The sequence below is a fragment of the Magallana gigas genome, chromosome 7 (genome assembly GCF_963853765.1).
Source record: "Magallana gigas chromosome 7, xbMagGiga1.1, whole genome shotgun sequence".
NCBI classification, from domain to species: domain Eukaryota; kingdom Metazoa; phylum Mollusca; class Bivalvia; order Ostreida; family Ostreidae; genus Magallana; species Magallana gigas.
Window position 1 is genome coordinate 9,668,671 of NC_088859.1, and position 23,635 is coordinate 9,692,305.

A 23,635-nucleotide genomic window follows, 5' to 3' on the forward strand; every position below is an offset into this window, starting at 1 on the left:
AAAGAGAGCGTAAATGCCACTTAAAGATGCTTAAAGGTGGCTTAAAGGTGGCTTAAAGGTAGCTTAAAGAAGTTTGGACATTAAGGACCTATAAGCACTTGCTTAAAGGTGACTTAAAGGCGGCTTAAAGGTTGTATAGCCTTTAAGCTCCTTTAAGTCACCTTTAAGCCACCTTTAAGGACTTGCTTAAAGATGGTTTTTCGCCCTGTGTTTTTTTAAAGAATGAAAACAATGATGCAACATTATGTTATGTGGTTTTTGTGACCTTGCGCAATATATATAAATAGTGCCTGTTTGGGAGGGTAACAGTCAAAATTGACACATAAGAAAACTCGCGAAGCGGAGGTTGACAATGGTATTTGAGGGGTGTCAATTTAAACTGTTATCCTCCCAAGCAGGCTCTATTTAATTTATCATACTGAATGTCTTAATTTAAATTTTTTTTTACTGCTTTTATATAAAAATATGTGAATTCTTCGGCGAACAGTACGCGCATAATTTACGCGCATGTAACAATTCATTGTGTTACACGTTGCCAAGTGTGTTGCTAACGCTGAGGGTAATAACGAATTATCAACTGCGTCTAAACCAATCAGATTTTAGTATTTAGCATAAAAGTACAAAATACAATTTAGTACGTCATTACGGAGATAAATCTTACTGTTTAAATGCAAAGTTTCGCTGAAATAAACCTTGAAATATTTTTTTAGCTCTGAATAATTTTTCTTAGAGCTTATGCACTTGATTAAGTGGAAATGCCGATCAGAAGACTTGAATAATCAAGTTTGTTGATATACACACAGTTTCGAATGCTAGACTTGATTGAATTGACTCGAACGAGAAACAGTTGTTCAATGTTGATGTTTTATAAAACAAACACTATCCTAATGATTTGAAAATGAAAATTTGCATTCTATTAAATTAGCTTACTGGTGGTGGAAAATTAAAAGTGTTAAGTAACATTATTCGGTAAGTTTTTGTATCTTAACACAACCAAACGTTCTGTTTCCATCGCGTTGTCAGGATAAACTCCACGATAGCTTACTTGATTTTCAGTTTTATAAACTACACAGTGGCGTCGGAAGGAAGTTGAAAGTGGGGGGGGGGGGGGCTAAACTTATCAAAAATCTTGAAAAGCAAAAAAAGGTCTTTGGTTTCGGTTATGTATAAGTTTGCAGAAAAAGTGGGAGGGGGCCTTAGTTATAGCTATACCCCTATTGCACCCGGTTCAGACGCCTTTGCTACACAGTTATGTGTTTTCCTTCATATTTGTAATTTAAATCTTTAACAAAATCAATTTTATATTAATATTTATATTTGATATTAGATATAGTTATGTTCAAAAACTAGTAAATCTTCGAAAATAGGTCACTGAAGCATTGAAGCGTGGGGCTGTGTCAAAAATAGTTCGGACCGGAAGTATTTGATAAAGCATCGGCCGTTTGATACAGCAAAGCTTTATCACACGGAAAGTACATGTATACACCACACGCATGAGATAAAAACCGTGTACGTAAATCGACGCAGTTTTGTGACATGAAATTATTTAATTTATTCCACATAAATGGTAAATTTCTTATCAATTTTCATACGAATGAAGTTTTAAAAATCTATATAATGTATAACAAGAATATATTCACTCATCAATAAGATTTATCTATTCTTACGTGAAGACGGCACTTTACAATTTTAGAAAACGTATAGAAACCATGTCGTCACAAAACCGATGACATAGTACACGAAGAGTTTAGATGATTCCCCTAATACACGTACACGTACCCGTACACGTTTGAAACATCATCCTCTCTATTGTATGAATGTATACTTGTATATACAATGTAACTTGATTTACCAGAATCACAATTTATCAAATGACATCGGTGCCAATGTTTCCGCCACGGATCCTGATAACGGACTTGGAGGACTGGTGACCTACACCTTACAGGTGATATTGTAATTAAAGTGCTGAAATTTGTTTTAACAACCAAATTATTGGTATGTACGGTATATATTTGCTTTTATAAATTAATATTTTTATTTTTTTTCTTCTTCAGCCTGCTGGTCAGGTAACTAAATAAATATCATAAAACATCATTATATATCATTATATTTTGATATAGCTAATGCAACACTATTATGGGAAAACATATACATTGTATATAAAAGTCCAAGATAAAGTGTTATGGTTTGTGCAGCACCAATTGCAATGCTTGAAAATAATTTATTGATTGAATATTTCAGGCTTCTGGACTCTATAATAAAACATTTGACATAGATCCATCAAATGGAAAAATAAAATTGTTACAACACCTTGATTACGAGACGTTAACTTTCTACCAGTACAAGATAATAGCCACCGTAAGTAAGATATTTGATAGATTAAAAGACCCTTTTTTCGTTACAAAAAGGAATAACCAAATTTTCTATTTAATAAGTTTTGTCTATAATTAATTTTTTTTCCATGGAAACCGGAGATCGGTCTGTGAATTCATGCTTTTAATGTTACTTAAAGTATCTTAGTCATGATTTTATTAATAATTCCTGACGAAGTATTGTAATATATCACGGTGCTTTTAATCGTATTGTGATGCATGATAACTTTCCATGAACATGTTTGAATTGTAATTATTGTGCAAAATATATTTGAATTAAGTTTGTCTTGATTATTTAAGAACAGAAAAATCGATTCTCCGTTAAATGAATACGATCGTGAAAGGTATTGATACAACAACCCGTGACATTTAGACACGTGGATTTAAAGATGTTTACTGTATATTATTAACGCTGTACCGACAGAATATCCGCATCCGCATCCACCTCCACCCCCCCTCCAAAAAATAATGAAATTAAAACAAAAAGACTGAACAAAAACTTTATTAATGTCAAAATGAAAATTATCTTGTTCGAGGACTAAATTGAAAACCCGCTTCCCTTTCTTCGAATCATTTGTTCGTGTGAAGATTTGTGTCATGTAAAAATGTATTTATATAGGATTCACGTTATATGGTAGACATTTCCGAATAAGATTTAACTGCCTCTGTTATAATTTGAAAAGAACATACCTACGTTTTGTTGACAAAAGTAAAATGGTATATTTCTGCACGGTCTTTGGCCTAGACATCCTTCAGACCCGGTTTGCCCCTAAAACATTTTGAAATATTATAATTGATAGCTTTTGTTCAAAGGAATAAACTAAGAATTTTGTTAGAGGTACTCAGGACCTGGGGTTAAAATTTTGTAATAAAAAAAAACCGACAAAATTTTTAAAACTGATTTCTATCCTGTGTTTTATTATAACATCGAAAAGAGTAAGTTCTGGATAGCTCAGTAGGAGAAACCACTCGCTATGTCACACATGATGTTTTTGTGCATTGGTTAAATTACATCTGTGGGAAGATATTTTTTTAAATTAACGGCATTTTTAAACACCTTTTTAATATTTTGTTTTTATACATGATTGTGTTTTTTGTATTTTACTCCGATATTCGTTATGTTATGCTCGTCTGCTCTTCAAATTGAAGACATTTATGAAAAAAATATGTACTGAACTGAAAGCAATCATCCGTAACTATATCTGAGTGTAAACACGCTTTCATTGACGACAAGAATCATTCACTCTGTGTTAATGGAGACAGGTGCCACGTAAAAAAAATAATGCCGAGAAAAAACTATTGCAGTAGCCTTTTAAGAACATCTGTAAGAATAAAACATTTGAGTGAGAAGTACTGCAATGTAGATGCAGTTCGTTATTTGCATAGAGCGAAAGCATTAGTGACATTTCACCCACATAAAGGACCACATAAATATAGGAACTTGTTTGTCAATCGTCGTAAATTAAATAAGTTCAAATTAAAAATAATCTCAAAAACATTGCTTCTAATTAAAGCAAATGAATGTGTCCTTCTTTTTCATACGGATCTGTTTAATAAATTTTGAGTTATCAGAGAAAACTTAAGCACATTGACATATTAACATTCACAATCATGTCTATTGGGAATAATCATGTCTATGTTATATCAGTTACTATAGTAAAAAAATGGTGTGGGCGGGTGGGTAAATTTAACAATAAAGAATTAAAATAAACAGATTTCAAACTGGATATGCAATTTCTCGTCTGCCTTACTCCGTCGATGAAAAGGAAAAACAAGTATTCCTTTTAAAGGAATGATCGGCAATAATGATATATTGATAGCTAGAAGCAATCAACATTATCAGTTCGATGTAAAATAATTAAATCAAAGGCCTGAAGGCCTGAGCGGCGCATCGCATTGAAGGTAGCTAAAACATCACTACAAGTTGTTAAATATCGCCATTCTACATGGGGAAGGTTGGGTAGCAAGGGACAGTTTCGGATAAAGTACCCGGTCAATATTTTTGTAAAAATTGAGAGTTGCTGTACTTGAAGGCTTATGAGTGTTGCTAAAATTCATGTAATGATTTTTAATGATCATCATTAGTTAGAGGGGTGTCTCTTGTTGAAATTGATACGCAATATGTAGGCCCCTTATGTTAGGTACATGAGAATCAAAAGTAAAATGCGAAACCTGCGGCTATGACTGTTGTGTTGACTTTACACAGTGAAATTGCAAGTTACAGACAGGAGATAAAATAACACGATAAGTAGGTGGATGGGACATTGTAAACTATACACCGGTATGTTTCTGACTGTGATAGTGCAACATGCACGCAGTACAGAAGGTCAACCCTCTGCCGGGAATTAGCTGGAGGAGGTCTAAAAAGCTGAAAAATCATGAAAAATTAGCAAAATATGAAAGGGTTAAAATCTCATGAAAACCAGTATGTAGAGAATTTTACGGGTGTTGACTAGTAATTTTCTTCAGAAATTAATGAGTGAATTTAAGGTATTTGTGCTAAATGGGAACAGAGGATATTCTAGTTACAGAGTTCCGAAGACATGCATCCCTTGGCTACAATGAATTGTATCAAAAACTGTCCCCTGCCACCTTGCGCGCTTTTTTACTCATTCAGTTGGACATCGTCTTATTTGTTTTATCAAGTGATGAAATACGAAATCTGTTCCTAGCTATAGGAAGACAGCCACTTACTCTCATTTAATACAAATATTTTATATACGAAATGATTACATTTTACCTCCGGTATTCGAACAATTAACGTCGCCGCTTTTTAATTGAAGTACGAACTGTTATGCAAATTATCTCATCGGTTGACTGGTCCTCTATCCCTATCGTACGTACATCGCATTGCAGGCATTGCCAGTCTATCTCATTTGCGTATTAACTTTTGTTTGTACTTTCATTGATGTTAATGTTTTTACAATGTGTAAAGGAGATACCTGTTGTAATGAGTTAAGGATATTTGAGTTCTATGACCCCGCTTATATATAAGCCGAGAGAAGTGAGCTGACAGCAACGAGGCTACATCGCTGATAGCGATGAACCTCAAAAAGTACTGTATTTTTACAAACTATAGAATATTTTGAATCTGTACACCATAATTTCATCATTATAAACCGTCAACAAATTTAATTTCGAAATAAATTTGGGGAAAGCCGTTCGTAAACCCCTTGTCTAGTTTTATATTTTTAACGTGATTATTAAATGTTAATGTATCGTCTTCTTCTTCAGAATACTGAGTAGGGCTCTTCAAAGAGCATTAACATGTATAGAAAGAATGATTTGTATTAAAATGATTTAATGCGACTGAAAAACACTAAAGGTGGTATGGGACATCTGTCGATATTAATGTGGATTAAAGTACTATATAATTGAAAAACTTTCACTGGTTTAAAATTTTCAAATTTTACAATACTTAACCAAAAATAGCTTTTAAAAATATTTGAAAAGGTAAAAATTGTAAAAACCCCCAGCGGGATTCGAACTCATGACTTACAGGTTCGTAGTAAACCCTCTAACCCACTGCGCTACAGAGTTAGGTGACCATTCTAGGAAAGAAACTACTTATATAATTACACTTTATTTTACTGTTTATTTCGATAAACAATACGTCACAACATGGAAGTGTCCCATACCACCTTAAATGCCATCATAACGTGCTATTGAGGTCGCATTATAACGTAACCTTGTTTATAAATCAAGCCGTCTTCCTAGCTTCTATCATGCAACATCAATAGGTCGAGGTCAGTTCTAGCTGCAGGACTGTAGTTCCCGGTCTGAAAAAATTCGGATGGACGACTTGGGAGCTACAGTGCCTACCATAGGAAAAATCTGCAATTCATGGCGCACAAAAAATTGCGCTAGTTTTGGACTTATTAACCTTATTTTCACACAAATTCTGTAAAAAGAATTAGTACAATCAATTTCTTCAGCCAATTTACTACTGATATCGTCACTTAACTTGCCTCAGACTTTCTCTTAAAAATGATAACCGACCTTGGAAAATGAGGTATGTTAATTTTTCCCATTTTTAAATGTAAACAAACTTGCACCACTTTAATTTACAGGGCTGCTGATGGTGTTTAAAAGAATATCAGAGGCAAGTGAAGTGACAATATCTGTAGTAAAATGTCCGAGGAATATTTTGGGATCAAATATTTGTACAGAATATGATCGTAAATGAGATTAATCGGTCCAAAACTAGCGCATTTTTTGTGCGCAATAAATTGCATTTTTTTTACTATGGGAGGCACTGTAGATCCCAGGTCGTCCATCCGAATTTTTTCAGACCGGGAGCTACAGTCCTGCAGCTAGGTCAGTTCATGGAGTATCTTCTTATGATTGAGGTCAGTTCATCAAGGTCAACTGCATTACTGAATTAATCTTTCGATCGAAATCTTACGCGTGAGACAAAATGTGCATTCTTGATTTAAAAGGTCGAACTGTATTTTATGTATGTTTGCATCTCTCTAGGTAAATGAATTTAAATAAAACTGAGTAAAATGTTATATAACTACTAAACCAAACTTCAAGTTTTTGTAAGAACTACTTATGCAAGCGGAATGTGTGCGCACGTGGAGGCATTTGCCGGATGCCTCATATGGACACAATAGTGATCGGCCGAAGCCGATCACAAAAAGTGCAGTGGGGTTGGCTAATTGACAAGGTAGCTACTGGGGTATGCTAATCACCCCAAAAAACCCAAACAATGGTCTTTCTAATAAAGCGATTTAATTTTTTAACAATTAAATCGAATTATCATGTTCAAAACTAAATGAGATATAAGGAAAATAAAAACTCGCTTTTAACGTCATTTTGGACACGACTTGTGATAATTTTTAAAATTATCGTATTATCATCCTATACAGGAATGAAGTAAAATGAGACATTCCTTATAAAGGATATTGCGTGAATGTTTTCAATTAAAAAAAAAAGAAAATTGACGATTAAACGACGTTTGAAATCGCGTCAAGCGAGACTTTCGATAGTTGCTAATATGTCCAAGGCTGTATATAAAAGCATAACAAGTACATATATCTGATTATAGGTAGTAAACTGAAAAAAATACAGATGATGAGGTTAAATAAAATGCACATTACTCATACTACTCGGACAACGACTGTGAAACGTTTATTCCAATCACTACACTTTATTATAACTTGAACCCAAGAGTTAACTGTGTATGACCTAAAATCAAGATGTGGAATGGAAAGTGATATGCTTTTTGTTGAGACAGAACCCCAATTCCCACCGTCTAGAATCAAACATAAGGTACAATCATAACATGACTGGTGTAACATGGGAGTTGTTGAAGCAGTGAAAGTAGGTCATCGATTCAAATCGATTGTGACAACCAAAATTATCGCACAGAAGACAGTGGTTATTGATAAACTACCTCTAGTAACATGGGAGTTGAGATATCTTTGAAAAACTCAAACACTTCAACAATGTTCAGGTGGGGTAGGCACCACGTATTATTTTCAGGGTATTTTATTCAAAATTTTGAATGAAATCACATAATTTTAAGTTTTTTCGTTCAAAATCATTCCATGTGAATAGAAAATCTACATTAATAAAAGAAAACCACCTCACTTGTATGAAATGAGGAGTATTTGATCGAAAACCCGATGTGGCGCAGGGGCCTGTTGATCTTGTGGCGAAGGGGGGTGCGGGTGCTGTGACTTTATTTCGTAAACATGTAAGCCAATTTTTCAAACAAAACTGACATTTTGCTATAGCGTTGTACATGTGGTATAAAGTTTATATCTATTGAACGTATCTTTAGTCCCGTTTTTTTGTTTAAATTTCACCCTTTTTTTGTATTCTTTATTTTTTCTTAAATTCATTTTAATACAAGAGGCCCATGGACCACATCGCTCACCTGAGGAACAATAGGTATGATAAAATCAGCTTAATGGAGTCATTATACAAACTATCTGGACAATGTACAATAGAATATGTAGATCATGTATAAATAAAATCCATTTCCCCCCAGGATATTCTTATGTTTATAATCATTAGTCCCTTTTCTAACAGGATGATTTTATGGTCATATCACATGTTGAGTATTGCAGTTCTCAAAAAAGATCCTTAACAATTGATTATATATAGGATATAAATCTACATCAAACTCTGAACCTTCTTGTGAGGCTTAAGAATTGTCATAGACTTAACAATTATAAAAAATCATCTGGCTTATTAGTTTCTGAGAAGAAGATTTTTAAAGATTTACTCTATATATTTCTATGTAAAATTTTGACCCCCCTCCCATTGTGGCCCCACCCTATTTCCGGGGGTATGATTTTCACAATTTTCAATTTACAGTACCTGAGGATGCTATCACACAAGTTTTAGCTTTCTTGGCTGATTAGTTTCTGAGAAGAAAATTTTCAAAGATTTACTCTATATATTCCTATGTAAAACGTTGACCCCCCCCCCCCCTGTGGCCCTCCCTTCCCTCGAGGGTCATGATTTTCACAACTTATAATCTACACTACCTGAGGATGCTTCCACACAATTTTCAGCTTTCCTGACTTTTTGGTTCTTGAGAAGAATATTTTTGAAAATTACTCTAAATATTTGATTACTTTCTAATTATCTCCCCTTGAAAAAAGTTTGACCCTTAATTATTACAACTTTGATTCCCCTTTGCATAAGGATGATTTGTGCCAAGTTAAGTTGATATTGGCTCAGTAGTTCTTGAGAAGATGTTGAAAATGTGAAAAGTTTACAGACGGGCAGACGGACGGACAGACGGACGAGAGACAAAATTTGATCAGAAAAGCTCACTCGAGCTTTCAGATCTGGTGAGCTAATAAAAACAATGATATATGTAAATTTATATTTAATAAAAATCAATTCTCATATTTATTAGAGAAAGTATTACCCTAGCTGCTCTGTGTAAAAAATATTGAAAAAGATTTTTTTAATGGAAACATTGGAAAATTAAATATAAACTGCATGCATGATATTAATAAAAAGGATTACCTTTGAACATTGTATTTTAAAAAAAAATTGCCATGAAAGTAAATGTATAACATACATGTATATGTATGGATAGTAATCTAGATTTCGTGAGTGCTCTTATATTGAATTTCATGGATATCCCGAGAACGATCCAAACATTACTGACCCTGTTTTTTTTAACGAGGATCAAAAATGAAATACTTTAATTGAGAACGAAAAATTCAAAATAATATTAAAAAAAATTAGAAAATGTAAAACTGGAAAAATAGCATGATTTGTTCATGAGACGGAAACAAAAACAGCGTGTTTCCTCTATGGACGGAAAACGTGTTTTCGACAAAGGTAAATTTAAGGATGAATTCAACAATCCTTGTGTTTATCGATGTGAAAAACAACAAAACTTAGACAGAAACTTCTTTAGTGCATGTAGCACATATGTACAAGTGTCATGGAGTTACAATTTGGTCACTTGTTATTTAAAAGACAAAACTTTACATTTAATACACAGTGTTCTTTTTTGATATTTCTAAAATTGGGTAAAAAACGAAACAGTATAAAGAGACAGCAGATTTGTTTTAATTCGGTCGATGCAGGTTTCAAAAGACTTGGTAAAATGGTGTCGTGAATAGACAAACAATCCTCGTAATTTTCCATATGCCTCCTCCCCCTCTAGTGTGCCTAAATGTGCCCCTGTAACGATGTTATTATCAATTTATTTCCAGAAGTTTAGTGATATTTATTTTTTAAATTTAACCTATAATCTTGTTCGCAAGATAGTCCGGAAAGGATAAAGCAAATACGGACGTTACGCAAGATGTTTGTAAAAACTGTCATTATACCTCAATATGATAATTCTATATAATGCGACATCTGATTAGTTAAAGACAATCATGTCCCAGGGTAATACAACTTCATATTTCCCTGTCATCATCATTTTACTATCATATCCCATCCCATCCCCTTCATTGCATGCTTTTGAAAAATCTCGATGATGAGCATACAATGTTATTATATGATTAATGTAATTAAGTGATTTACTCTATTAAAATGAAATCCTTTTTATATCAGAAAATTGCCATAGAAAGAAACCACTAAACATTAACTACGTTTCTGCTTTACTAGAATTTAAAAAAAAAAATGAAAGTTTAGAAATCTATGTATTCTAAGTTATCACCTGTCGTTCGGTATAATAATCAGTTTATTCAAGATTGTGAGAGATGTATGAAGATCTATTCCCCCAGAATAATCATTTGTTTTAGGATTTGCCCTCGGGAAATATGATTTTTAAGGGGGGAATGAATCTTCATATTTCCCTTTATTATACAACAAATGTATATAGTATCGCCAAAATACTATTAAAAATTAAGATCGTAACGTAACGCTGTTGTGACAGATTTTTTTTTCAAAGCGTTTTGAGAAAAAACATTTTATTATATTTTCTTACACCGAAAATAGTTATAGTAGATATTCTTTGATGAAGAAAAAATTCTAAGTGGTTGACATATACATATGGATTTTTGTTTGACAATTTCTAATTTAAAAAAAGCCCCCCCCCCCCTTTCTTTGCCACAAGATCATCAGCCCCTACGCAACATCGGGTTTTCTATCAAATACTCTTCAATTCATACATGTGAGATGGTTTTCTTTTATAAATGTAGATGTTTATATTCATATTGAATGATTTTGGGCGAAAAAAACATTGAAGTTCTGCGGTAGGATTCGAAATTTCGAATAAAATACCCTGAAATTAATACGTGGCGCTCACCCCACCTGCAGCTTTTCCAAAGATATCTCAACTTCCATGTTACTAGGGGTAGTTTATCAATAATTATCTTTAAATACTCGATGACCTTCTTTCACCGCTTCTAAATCACAGTCCCAGTGTTACACCAATCGCAGCCCCTCTATGTGTGATTCTACACGGTGTTATCTATCTATCTATCTATCTATCTATCTATCTATCTATCTATCTATCTATCTATCTATCTATCTATCTATCTATCTATCTATCTATCTACCTACTTATCTATCTATCTATCTATCTATCTATCTATCTATCTATCTATCTATCCATCCATCCATCCATCCACCCACCCACCCACCCACCCACCCACCCACCCACCCATCCATCCATCCATCCATCCATCCATCCATCCATCCATCCATCCATCCATCCATCCATCCATCCATCCATCCATCTATCTATCTATCTATCTATCTATCTATCTATCTATCTATCTATCTATCTATCTATCTATCTATCTATCTATCTATCTATCTATCTATCTATCTATCTATCATCTATCTATCTAGGATGGCGGAGATCCTAAAACTAAACTAAACAGTACGGCAGACCTTCTCATAATGGTGAAGGACGTCCAAGATACACCGCCAATATTTCAGCGACTGCCGTTCATGACAACCATTTCAGAAACCACGCCAATAGTACGTATGTCGTATTTTTTCAAAAACGCCACATTCATTCAACATTGCAAGATATCTGACCTTCCAGTTACATATGGTTTTATTGATTATGTTGATTAATATAATTATGTTTACCTATTACTTTTGCTTAGGGGACAAGCATTTATAAGATTTTTGCTACCGATGGAGATACTGGTATCCCAGATAACATTACCTACAGCTTAACAGGTAAGATATTACCCTTCATTTACAATATAGAATTCATTAACTTATCGTGTTGTACAAATGTGTGTATATGCGCGTGTTTGTTTTTCTGTATAAACGAAAAATCATTCATTCACCCAGCTTTTTGAATAATTAATTTTAAAACGGAGAGAGAGAGAGAGAGAGACAGACAGACAGACAGTCAGACAGACAAACAGAGTGGGGGTAGAGGAGTATAGGGAGTAGGGAAGGAAAAGGAGATTAATAGAAGTTTATTCCTGACATAGCTCCTGAAACAATTATAACACATTTTAGATCAATCAAATGAGACAGCATGTGACAACTTTCTACAGATCAATAGCATCACTGGTGTGATAAGTATCAAACAACTAATGGACAGAGATGGCGGAACAATTAAACGTCTTAACGGAATCTGTATTGTAAACGTTACTGTAGGTATATTATTTTGGACTTTCGTCGGTTTGATTTTGTGACAAAAAATCATTCGATTGATTTAAAGAACATCTATCTGAAAATACTTTCAGGCATCGGAAATTACAAATGCAACTGCCAACAAAAACAGTCAAACAACGAAGCCATTCACAATCACTGTACAAGATGAGAATGATAATCGACCAAAGTTCAGCAAAAAACAATATGAAGGTTCCGTAAAAGAAAACATGAGAGATATCACAATATCGATTCCTGGAAACATACAGGTTTTTGACATAGACCAGGTACTTCAAGAAAGAATACTTTTATTTGATTAGGGATATTGAATGGTTGAGCAAACATAGACAATCAAATAAATAAATAAATCAATAAGTTAAAATATATAAAGATACATAAATTATATATTGATGAATAGGTAGATATTTATACATAAATTGTATTATATATGTTATGATATTTTGTTGTGTTTGAAAATGTTAAGTCATCCCTCTAATAAAATCTTTCACAGGTATTCTGTATGAAAATACGCATATTACAAACAAAAGTATGAGATTGTCACAAAATTTACGTTGCTCAAACAATAGATTAATAGTACCAGAAAATGAAAATAGATGAAAAGATTTAACTTTAAATCTTATGATATCCTACGATTATTAACAGAATGGATATAACAATATAAAGCTGACGGTACTCAATAGGACAGACGTTGTACCCTCACCAGATTCTGTAATCTACAATGGAACTGTTCTTCTTCGTCTTACTAATCCACTAGATTATGAAAATGAGAAAAATATTACTTTCTTGGTAGGTATTTTACTATTTTTTCTTTAATAATACAATAATGTATTGTTTAAAAAAACCCTGTAATACTGAATCATAGATTGCTTATTTGATATCAGAGATTCAAATTTATTGCAAACAAGGAAATGTTAAGTTCATCCTTACAGTGATGTACGTGTGAATACAAATTGACTTACATGATTTTCAACGAATGATCTACTTGCATTTCAATGTAATATCTAAAATGATAAATCAAAGAAAAAAACAGAAAATCAGATTTACTAATGTGATGTGTAAAAAATATAAATACTTTTTAATGTAGATATAATATAGATATAGATATAGTGTCTGATCATTTGTTACTTCATTTTTTAAGCGGATGCTTGGTTGAAGCGCATCCTATGATAAACCAAAGTATTAAGAGTACAGAAATCTGGGCTTGTTTGATCATACATTTTACACCCCAAAAAATTAAGCTAAAAATAATGTTTGCTATTTCAAAACAAACAAACGTTTACTGATTTTTGATTAAGAGCTGGGCAATGAAACGATAAAAATAACAGAGTCAATAGTTTGAACAAAAATGTAGAGAAAATTAATATGTTTGCAGCATGCAAGGACATCGTCCTCTGGTTCTGTATGAAGTAAAAATAAGTTTGTAATAAAAGTAAGGTAATTTTAGCTTTAGTAAAATGGGCACACAATGACCAGCCTACCGTTTTAGCTCACCTGAGCAAAAGACTCAAGTGAACTTTTCTGATTAAATTATCCGTTGCCTATCGTCGTCGTCCTTTTTGGTGTAAACATTTTGCATTTCTTATCGTCGACTTAATTTTCCATTATAACTGAGCCAATTTCCACTTAACTTGGCATAAAGCATTTCCAGGTCAAGGGGATTCAGTTTGTTCAAAAGCCATGCCTACCTAAAAGGGGAGATACTTAATCATTAATGAAAATGTAGTGACATTTAAAAATACAATACAATATTTCGAAACTCCCTCATGTAGTGTAAATATTAGGTTTTTTTTAATTACACAATGATACCCGGGTTAAGAGAAGCTGCAATGCTACGATTGTTACATTGTAAAGATATTATACTTGCTCTTTTAAAAAAAAAGTTCGGGTACATTCTTGTTGCCCTGTTCCGTCTGTCCGTCTGTCTGTCAGTCAGTCACGTTTTACTCTTTCAAACTGCTTTTACATCTTATAAACCAGCTCTTGGAGTTTGATTGGGGGTGTCATGTTGATTTGTAAAAAGGTTTAACAATTCTCTGGTAGTCCTGGTGGTCAAATAAGTAATACAAAAATGACGGTTTTTTTTCACAAAAAAACCTACTCCCTCGAACTCCAATTACATTTTTAACAATAGACAAATCATCTCTTAGAATATGTTTTTGGTATCTGTAATGTTGTAAATTTTGATTTACTGGGTGGCTGTAAATACACAATTTACTACAATAAATTTTGTATAACACCTACCCTGTAAATTAAAAATTTACAACATGACATATACAATGTACCTTAGATGAACAATAAGGTTTTGGAAATTTTGGTTTTGTCCTGGCGTCATTTGGTGGCTTAAAAATGACATTTTATTCACAAAAAATCTCGTTTCCTAACGTCAACATTTTTTGAAGTAGGAAATGATCTTCTAGAATATGATTGGGGGTAACATTTTTGAAGAGTGATCAGGTTTTAGAATTTTTTTTATCACGGGGATCGGTGGGCAACCAAAAAAGTATGATTCCCAGAACTCCTCTTACAATTTTTGGAGTAGCTACGGTATCTCTTAGATTTGGCTAGTGGTTGTTCTATAAATAAATGTGCAATAAGGTTTCAAAAATTTAAATTTCATCCCGGGAGTCAAATAATAGCAAATAATTGACGTTTATCACACAAACAATTTCAGAACTCCTTTTATGATTTAATGATTAGACACATCATATCTTGTGATATGATAGGGGCTGTCTGATAGATGTGCAATAAGGTTTTAATTATTTAAATTTCATTCGGGGAGTCAAATAATAGCACGGAATTCATGTTTATCACTTACAAAAACCCTAGATACCAGAGTTCTTAAGATTTAATGAATAGACACGTCACATCTTGAGATTTAATTATGGCTGGCCTATAAATGTGCAATAATGTTTTGAAAAATAAAATTTAATACTGGTAGTCAAATAGTAGCGGAAAATTAACATTTATCCCATGCAAGGATCTGTAGCCGGTAACCGCCAAGGAGAAATAATTTTGTTTTTAATAATCATATAAACCATACTTTCTATGACATGAAATGTTCAGATTATAATTTAACTTAAAATTCTCATGTAAATGAAGGTTCAATCCCAAATTGTACATAAAGGGCCGCTCATGTGTATTATGGGATGGAATCTCATCCTTTATGAAAATTATGATTTTTAAGAATACCAGAAATTGCATGTAGCCTTCACTTTTACCAAACACTTGGTGTGGGTATTACTGTCTAAAGACAGCATTTGGTTTGATTTACAAAAGATGGATAACTGCAAACGTTTATGTGAATAAAATACATGTAATTGTTATTCATTGTTTAGATTAAAGCAGAGGACACCAATAATTCCAGCTTTGTCAACAATTCTACAGTCATCGTAAAAATAAACGATACCAACGACAATGATCCTGTTTTCCAAAGCAGAGACAATGACCTCTTCTTGCCAGAAAACAGTTGTTTTAACACAACAGTTGGAAAGATAACGGTAAAAAATCAACTATATTGAATTAATAATGACCAGAAATTTACCAGTTATCTATGTTACCTGTGTACAAATGCGAACTATCATAGAACTGAAAATTAATTATTTTATGCCAAAAAAAAGATTGGATACTCTTTACTAAAACTTAACTTTTCTGCACAATTTGTAGGCGACTGATATAGACTCTGGAAATTATGGAAAAATAGAATATCGTCTAGATAGGAATACCAGGTAGGGAGGAGAGTATCATGTGGCACAAAGTCGTCATTATATGAAGCATGATGTAAAAAAATACATAAAAGACATGATTGCTATATTAATTATAGGTTTATTTTAATTTGGTATGGAGTATATGAAAAACGTATTATCCACTGTGTCTCAACTTGAATAATTATTTCAAAACTCTTAAGAACTCTTTTATTTCTAATTTCTAAAACAAAATTTAGAAGCATAATATACTCAAGGTACCTATTTGTTTCAGTTTTAAAATTGAAGCCACCACTGGTCGTGTTTATGTCTCATGTAAAAACAGCTGCGCAAGGGGATGCAATAACTCTCTCTGTGACAACAGTTGTCTGGACAGGGAGAAGAAGGACAGGTACTACTTGACAGTTTCGGCGATTGATGGAGGAGGGAGAAGAACCTCCCTTCCAATAACCATATACTTGAACGATACAAATGACAATAGGCCAAAGTTTCGTTATAATTCCTATCAAATAGGACTTCTAGAAAACAGAAAGACATTTTCGGATGGAAAAGAGGACTTAGAAATACAGGTAAATAAATATATGTATATTGCAACTTACAGACTACAAAATGTGGAATTCGCAATATATATTGCAATTTACATTGTAATTCCAGTATTGAAAGCAATGCTTGTGAATATAGACAATACTCTTATCATCTATGTTTTATAAACTTGGATCTGATTTTCAATTATTCATTTTTATCGACATGAAAAGGCGGACGATGTAGACCTCTCAGAAAACAAAACGATCAGTTACAAATTACTTCAGAACTCTCCTCATTTTCACATCAACGAGTCAACCGGAAAAATAACAATTACTGAAGAAGTAGATTATGAAAACTTAACTGAGGCCAACGGCTATATCAACCTGACAATCATAGCCTCTGACCATGGGAAACCGCAACAAAGTTCGTCCGTTCAGTTAACGATTCAAGTCAAGGTATATTTGTCAAAATTCGTTTTTTAAATTAACGTATATAATACATTAAGATCATTAGAAATATGAATGTTCCAAATAATATTAATATTCTTGGGTTTCTAAAAACCATGCTGTGTAATTTGTAGGATTTAAACGACAATAAACCAGAATTTAGAGGGAAAACATACAACGCCAGTGTATGTGAGAATGCTGCTAGTGGTAAGAGACATCTTATCTTAAAATTCATTACTGTGCTGATTTTTAATCAAATGATGAAATGATGAAGATATACTTTGCCCTGTTGTCAGGTTTGTTGCATTTAAACACTACCGCAAACGCATTAAAACATTATAGAAGATTGGAGAACAAATACACGTTGGTTATACGATAATAAGAAAACAATAGTGATATCAAACTTTAAAGTTTTTAAAGTTTGATTGTTCAAGGATACACTAAGTTTTCAGGTTTGATTTGACAGCAAAGTGTAGAAAATGATAATTTTTTTTGATATTTTGTATTCTTACAAATATATCATTTTGGATGTAAATTATCTTATAAAATTTAATGTCCAAATTTAACACATTACATTATTTTGATTTCAGGTACCAATGTTACAGTTGTCTCTGCAACAGATGCAGATAAAACAGCTCCGAATAATAAATATTCCTACTTTATTGAAAAGGGTGGGTCAGATCAATTCACTTTAAATGGCAAGACAGGAGAAATAAGCGTTCAAGTGGGAGCAAACCTTGACAGGGAAATCAAATCTAAATACACTCTAACAGTAATTGCAATAGACAAAGGGGATCCTCAGAATACTGGAACAACTACTGTGTTTATTAGTTTGACCGATGAAAATGATACTCCTCCTCGTTGGTTGAACTTACCCAACACAACTATCGTAAAGGAAAATACTACAGAACCCGCTATATTCAAATCTATAGGAGATGACTCCGACATCAACCATACTTTAGTCTACTCAATTAGGATAAAAGAAGCATTAGATAGCAATGGCAACCTTGTAAATCTCTCTTTGATTAAGGTAGGATGCATGGGTTTTTTTGTTTTTGTTTTGCCTAAATATTTGAATTCCAGTAGAATGAAAGAAAAAAAGAAATATTGGTAATTATCTAAATTTTTTTTTACTGATTCTGCAGGGAAAGATCTCTATTAACAGTACCACGGGGGTTGTGTCTGTGAATAATTTAGATGCAGAAGTGGCAGTGACAATAAGGCTTACAGTTACTGTCAACGACACTTCAACAACAAAAAATGACCCAAATGCCACAAGTATGTTGAAAATGTTTTGATTTAAAACGATGAAGGGTACTGAAAACTTTTTATGCAATAAAATAAACAAATACCTATCATTACTATAACTGACAGTTAAATTAAATGGATATAAACTGTAACATAAAGTTTTATTCACCTCCACACCAAAACGTTTGTCGTTGAAAGATTGATTTTCTAATCCTGATTCAACGTTCTCAACAAATTTAATTATTAACACACTTCTTCACAAGTATGAATATACTTATTTATTTAGCAACGACGAGCATTTCTATGTGCATTTTAAGATATTTCTGTTTGTGTTGAATCATTTATCAACAGAATTTAAGAGCCCATATAGTAGGCTTTTAAGCGAAACATCAGACAATGCTCCTAGTTTATATATATATATATATATATATATATATATATATATATATATATATATATATATATATATATATATATATATATATATATATATATATATAACTGCTATATATACAAATCTAATTAATCATTAAAATAATCCGATTTTAAAATTTGTACTCATTCGGACGTCTAAAAACAAGCAGGCGTTAATACATGTATTATGTATATGTTAATACATATATATTATGAAGAATATACAGATTACAATTACAGTATTTAAATTTTTAAAGATTCAAATTCAAAATAAAGATGACCAATGTACATGAACAAATCCTGCAAGTGAAAAAACTCGGTTTTTAAATGTTTTAATATACCCGCTAGATATTTGTTTTAAACTAAACATTTATTTTAATCAAGAAAGTTGTTGTAATTCCACTTTATTTTGATATTTTAAAAATCATCTTGTATTCAGTTATCATGGATTTGATTAATGCAAAATGCATTAATTTTCATCTTCAAAGACAAACCTAACACATGTTAATTTACTTTTATGCAGATAATTGATGTAACAATGTTATCAATGATGTTTTTTACTATTAAAATATATAATCTTATTGACATATTTTATGTTTCAAATTTCAGGCGAACTTATAATACAGATCACAGACGAGAACGATAATCCACCAGTTTTTAAAAATGCAACATTTACAACTGAGATATTGGAGAATGCTCGTGACAACACTACTCTACTACCCATAGCAGCGTCCGACATTGACGTCAGTAAAAAATATACAAACATTACCTACTACATTGATGACAAACAATGTCCATTCTCAATAAATCCAAGTACAGGTACCATTTAAAACAAAATATTCAACTATTAGAAGGGCTTTATTATTTGAAAAAAAAAAACAAAATTGTTTTAAATTCTTTTAATAACATGTTTTAGCAATCCTAACAATGGTAAACTTCGAGATGATGAGATACGATCATATTTAAAGATTACTTTTTACATTTACCAACACTTTGGTTTTTAATATATTATGTTTATATCCTAGGTTACGTCACAAAGACAGGAAAACTTGATCGTGAGACGAAACCATTTTGGATAATAACAATTCGAGCATCAGATTCCAAATATAACGCTACAGCTGAACTTAATGTTACTGTCTTAGACTTTAATGACAATACGCCGTTTTTTCTTAATGAATCATACATATTTAATGTGACTGAACAAAAATATAGTCAAACACAAATTGGACAGTTATATGCAATGGATCTTGATGCCGGTCCAAACCAGAACATTACTTACAAGATCACAGGAGGCAATGCTGGATCATATTTTCATATCTCGGATGCAAAGGTAAGTAACTTTTATAATCATGATCTTTTGACGGTTAAAAAATAACTTGTGAAAAAAATATAAATATTCCAAAAATATCAACGATGATTATTCTAAAGCAATATTAGTTATTAAAGTGACAAACAATACGTTCATGTATGTTTCATATTTATATTTCAGGGTAGCCTGTTTATAAACGGTAATATTGATAGAGAAACTATGCCAAAATTTGAGCTAGTGGTTACAATAAATGACAACCCAATAGAGAAAGCAGATACAAAACTAAATTCAACACACGTGGTCGTGAATATTCTTGACGTTAATGATAACGCACCAGTTTTTACTTTAAATTCTAAACAACGAATTAGAGTAAAGGAAACCACAATATTAGGAACCGTGGTCAAAACAGTATCAGCGACAGACAAAGACTTTGGCAGCAATGGTACTGTTTATTACAGCATCGGCAGCAACGGGAATGTGTCTTATGGGTTGTTTGTAATAAATAATGACACAGGCGCAATATCTGTGAATGAAAGTATTAAAGACATGGTTGGTATCTACACATTGGAAGTCCTGGCTAATGACAATGGGTCTCCGCGCATGAACTCCTCTTTGTTGTTAGATATATTTATATTGGACGAAAACATTCACAGACCAGAAATCACAATGTTACCAAAGGATAGAATAGTCAGCGTTTATGAGGTATTTTTTCCCAATACCGTGGAATCATTAATTTTCGTGGGGGCTAATTTTCGTGGATTGCTTAAATTTTACAGCTTCGTGGGGACGTAATTTCGTGTATTCTTTTAAACCTACAGAGGAAATATGACTTTATTACTCTAATTTATTAATTCGTGGAGGATGTTGATTCGTTAATGAGAGGTACCCACGAATTCCACGATAATTGAGCCACCACGAAATCTAATGATTCCACAGTATATAATATGTTCAGATTAAGAATGACATGCTTTTTAGAGTATGCTGTCTCATGAGTTAATGTAAAATATGATAGAAATATATTTGACAATATTATATGTTCAATCTTTTGTCGCATGGTTTGTTGATCAATTGTTATTGTACGTGAATTAAAAAACAGATAACACACATTAACTCATACAATTTCTGTACAGTTTTAATTAGTAATGTGATCACTTAAAGTGAACATTTCTTTTAAAAATCTAAAAACAAATTGAGTGCTGTCCATAAAACGTAAACGATCTATCTTACGTTTTTATACCAAAGGTTTAACATAGAAATATATAGGAAAATGTTTAAAAGTCTTCTCAAGAACCACTGCACCAGAAAAATCATTATTTACACAAAAGCTTGTATATATAGTGAAGATTCTAAATTATGAAAATCTTGACCCATAGACCAAGCAAGGGCCGAAGGCGGGGTTTAAACTGAACAAGGATATAAAAAATAAAAAAAATAAAAACCTTCTTAAGAACCACTGCACCAGAAATACCATTTTTTGCACAAAAGTTTGTATATATAGTGAAGATTCTATATTATAAAAATCTTGACCCATAAACCAAACCTAGGGCCGAAGGCGGGGTTTAAAGATGATCAAGGAGATAAAAAGAAAAAAAATCTTCTTCTCGAGAGCTACTGCACCAGAAATGCCAATATTTACACAAAAGCTTGTATATATAGTGAAGATTCTAAATTGTAAAAATCAACCGGGGCCCCAGGTGGGGTTTAAAATTTAACATAGAAATGTATTGGAAAAATATTTAAAATCTTCTTATAAAGAACCAAAATACAACAGTTTGGGATATTACGAGGCATGCATCTTTGAGAAATGTAAATTATAAATTGTTAAAATCGAGGCTCCCGGACTTAAACTTGGGAACCAAGAGTTCTTCAAAGTTAAACATAAAAATATATAAGAAACATGTTTAAAACTTGTCTCCAGAACTACAATGTAACAGTTTGTGATCCTACAATAATGAAAATTCTAAATTGTAAAAGCCTTGACCCCTGATCAACACTAAGGCCCCAGAAAGGGTTCAAAGTTTTACATGAAAGGATATTGGGAAATGGTTTTTATTTTAAATTCTTCTCAAGAACTACAATGCTACAGTTTGTGAGATTAAATACACGCATCTTCAAATTAGATACTACAGTGTGATAGTTGTGACCCCCGGACTAATAGTGGGTCTCCTGATGGAGTTCAACTAAGTATTAAATAGGGAATACATATAGGGGAAATGTTTAAAAATCTTCCTCTCAAGAACTACAGTGCAACTGTGTGGAATAACTATGAAAGAATATTTGCCTATAGTAGATTTCAAATGGTAAAATCATTACCCCAGACTCATATTTGGGTCCAAAGAGGGATTCAAAATTGAACATAGAAGTTTATAAGAAAAATGTTTAAAAATCTTCTTCTCAAGAACTACAATGCTTCTATTTGTTTGATTACTATTCAAGCCTCCTTAAATAATGTAGATTATAGATTAACAAAGCTGTGACCACCGGACAAAAATGGGGCCTCAAAGGGGTCAAAGTTTATCATAGAAGTATATAAAGAAACATATTTAAAAATCTTCCTCGAGAACTACAATGCTACAGTTTGTGTGATTACTATGCATGCATCTTTGGATAACGAAAATTCAATATTTTTAAAACTGTGATCCCCGGACGAATCATATGACCCTAAAAGGGGTTCAAAGTTTAACATTAAAGTATAAAGGGACATGTTTAATCATATTACTGGAGTACTGGCGGGAGTTGATTTTATCGATTATTATTTATCTTAAAATCAACAATATGTTTTTTTGCTTGGCAGGTAGTTTATAATCTGTATTTGAATTAAGCACATTTTTATATTATGAATTCTCCGACTTTCCCGACAAAAATTTCGAGAAAACCTCTTATGAATCATGTAGTGTAATATTTTAAAATAGAATTGATTTCATCAAACTATGTATCGGTATTCGAAATATTTCAAAAGTTGAATGGATCCAACCAATAATGAACTCTAGTCTCGTGCAACCAGATGCTCAGCTGTCTCCATTAATCTCCGACAAGTAAGAGATACCGGGTCATGTTATACCTTGATGATGCGACCTCTAAATATGGATTGACTTTCTGCTTGTCGGAGATGTACGAAGACAGCCGATGGTTGAACGAGACTATATTGAACTCTGGCGTAGGAATACCCACGACTGCAAAACACTTCTAAATTGTTCGTACTATTTAAAATCTGACTATTTCCAAGGTATTTATAAATAAGTTTTCTTGTTTAAAAAATGCTTTAGCGTACATTACATCGAATTTATGGATTATTTTCAAGAATTAAATCTTGTCAGCGGTGATGATTTGTGCTTAGGTTCAAACACTGTTTCATTTTCGGTTTGCCAGAGTAACTGCATAAGACAGTTAATTAAAATCAACTCCAAAAAATCTTCTTCTCGAAATCTACATTGTTTCAATTTGTCAGATTACTACGTAAGCATTCTCAAATAGTGTAGATTCTAAATTATAAAAGCTGTTACCCTTGATCTAATACTGGTAGCCCAGAATGGCTCCAGAGTTTTGCATAGA

General features: G+C 32.6%; 1 protein-coding gene across 2 annotated transcripts in view; it reads left to right on the top strand.

Moving 5' to 3' along the window:
* LOC117684316 (cadherin-23) overlaps positions 1-23,635 on the top strand; it is a 41,301-nt gene that overhangs the window by 10,708 nt on the left and 6,958 nt on the right. For both annotated transcript variants that reach the window (XM_066067442.1, XM_066067441.1), the window contains exons 7-24: positions 1,856-1,945; positions 2,055-2,066; positions 2,242-2,358; positions 11,655-11,786; positions 11,918-11,993; positions 12,285-12,421; positions 12,515-12,706; positions 13,083-13,226; positions 15,776-15,937; positions 16,104-16,165; positions 16,416-16,710; positions 16,897-17,121; positions 17,247-17,319; positions 17,703-18,142; positions 18,258-18,390; positions 19,384-19,593; positions 19,800-20,104; positions 20,264-20,785. In XM_066067442.1, coding sequence (XP_065923514.1) covers positions 1,856-1,945; positions 2,055-2,066; positions 2,242-2,358; positions 11,655-11,786; positions 11,918-11,993; positions 12,285-12,421; positions 12,515-12,706; positions 13,083-13,226; positions 15,776-15,937; positions 16,104-16,165; positions 16,416-16,710; positions 16,897-17,121; positions 17,247-17,319; positions 17,703-18,142; positions 18,258-18,390; positions 19,384-19,593; positions 19,800-20,104; positions 20,264-20,785 — 3,327 coding nt within the window. The remainder of the gene's footprint in view (positions 1-1,855; positions 1,946-2,054; positions 2,067-2,241; positions 2,359-11,654; positions 11,787-11,917; positions 11,994-12,284; positions 12,422-12,514; positions 12,707-13,082; positions 13,227-15,775; positions 15,938-16,103; positions 16,166-16,415; positions 16,711-16,896; positions 17,122-17,246; positions 17,320-17,702; positions 18,143-18,257; positions 18,391-19,383; positions 19,594-19,799; positions 20,105-20,263; positions 20,786-23,635) is intronic.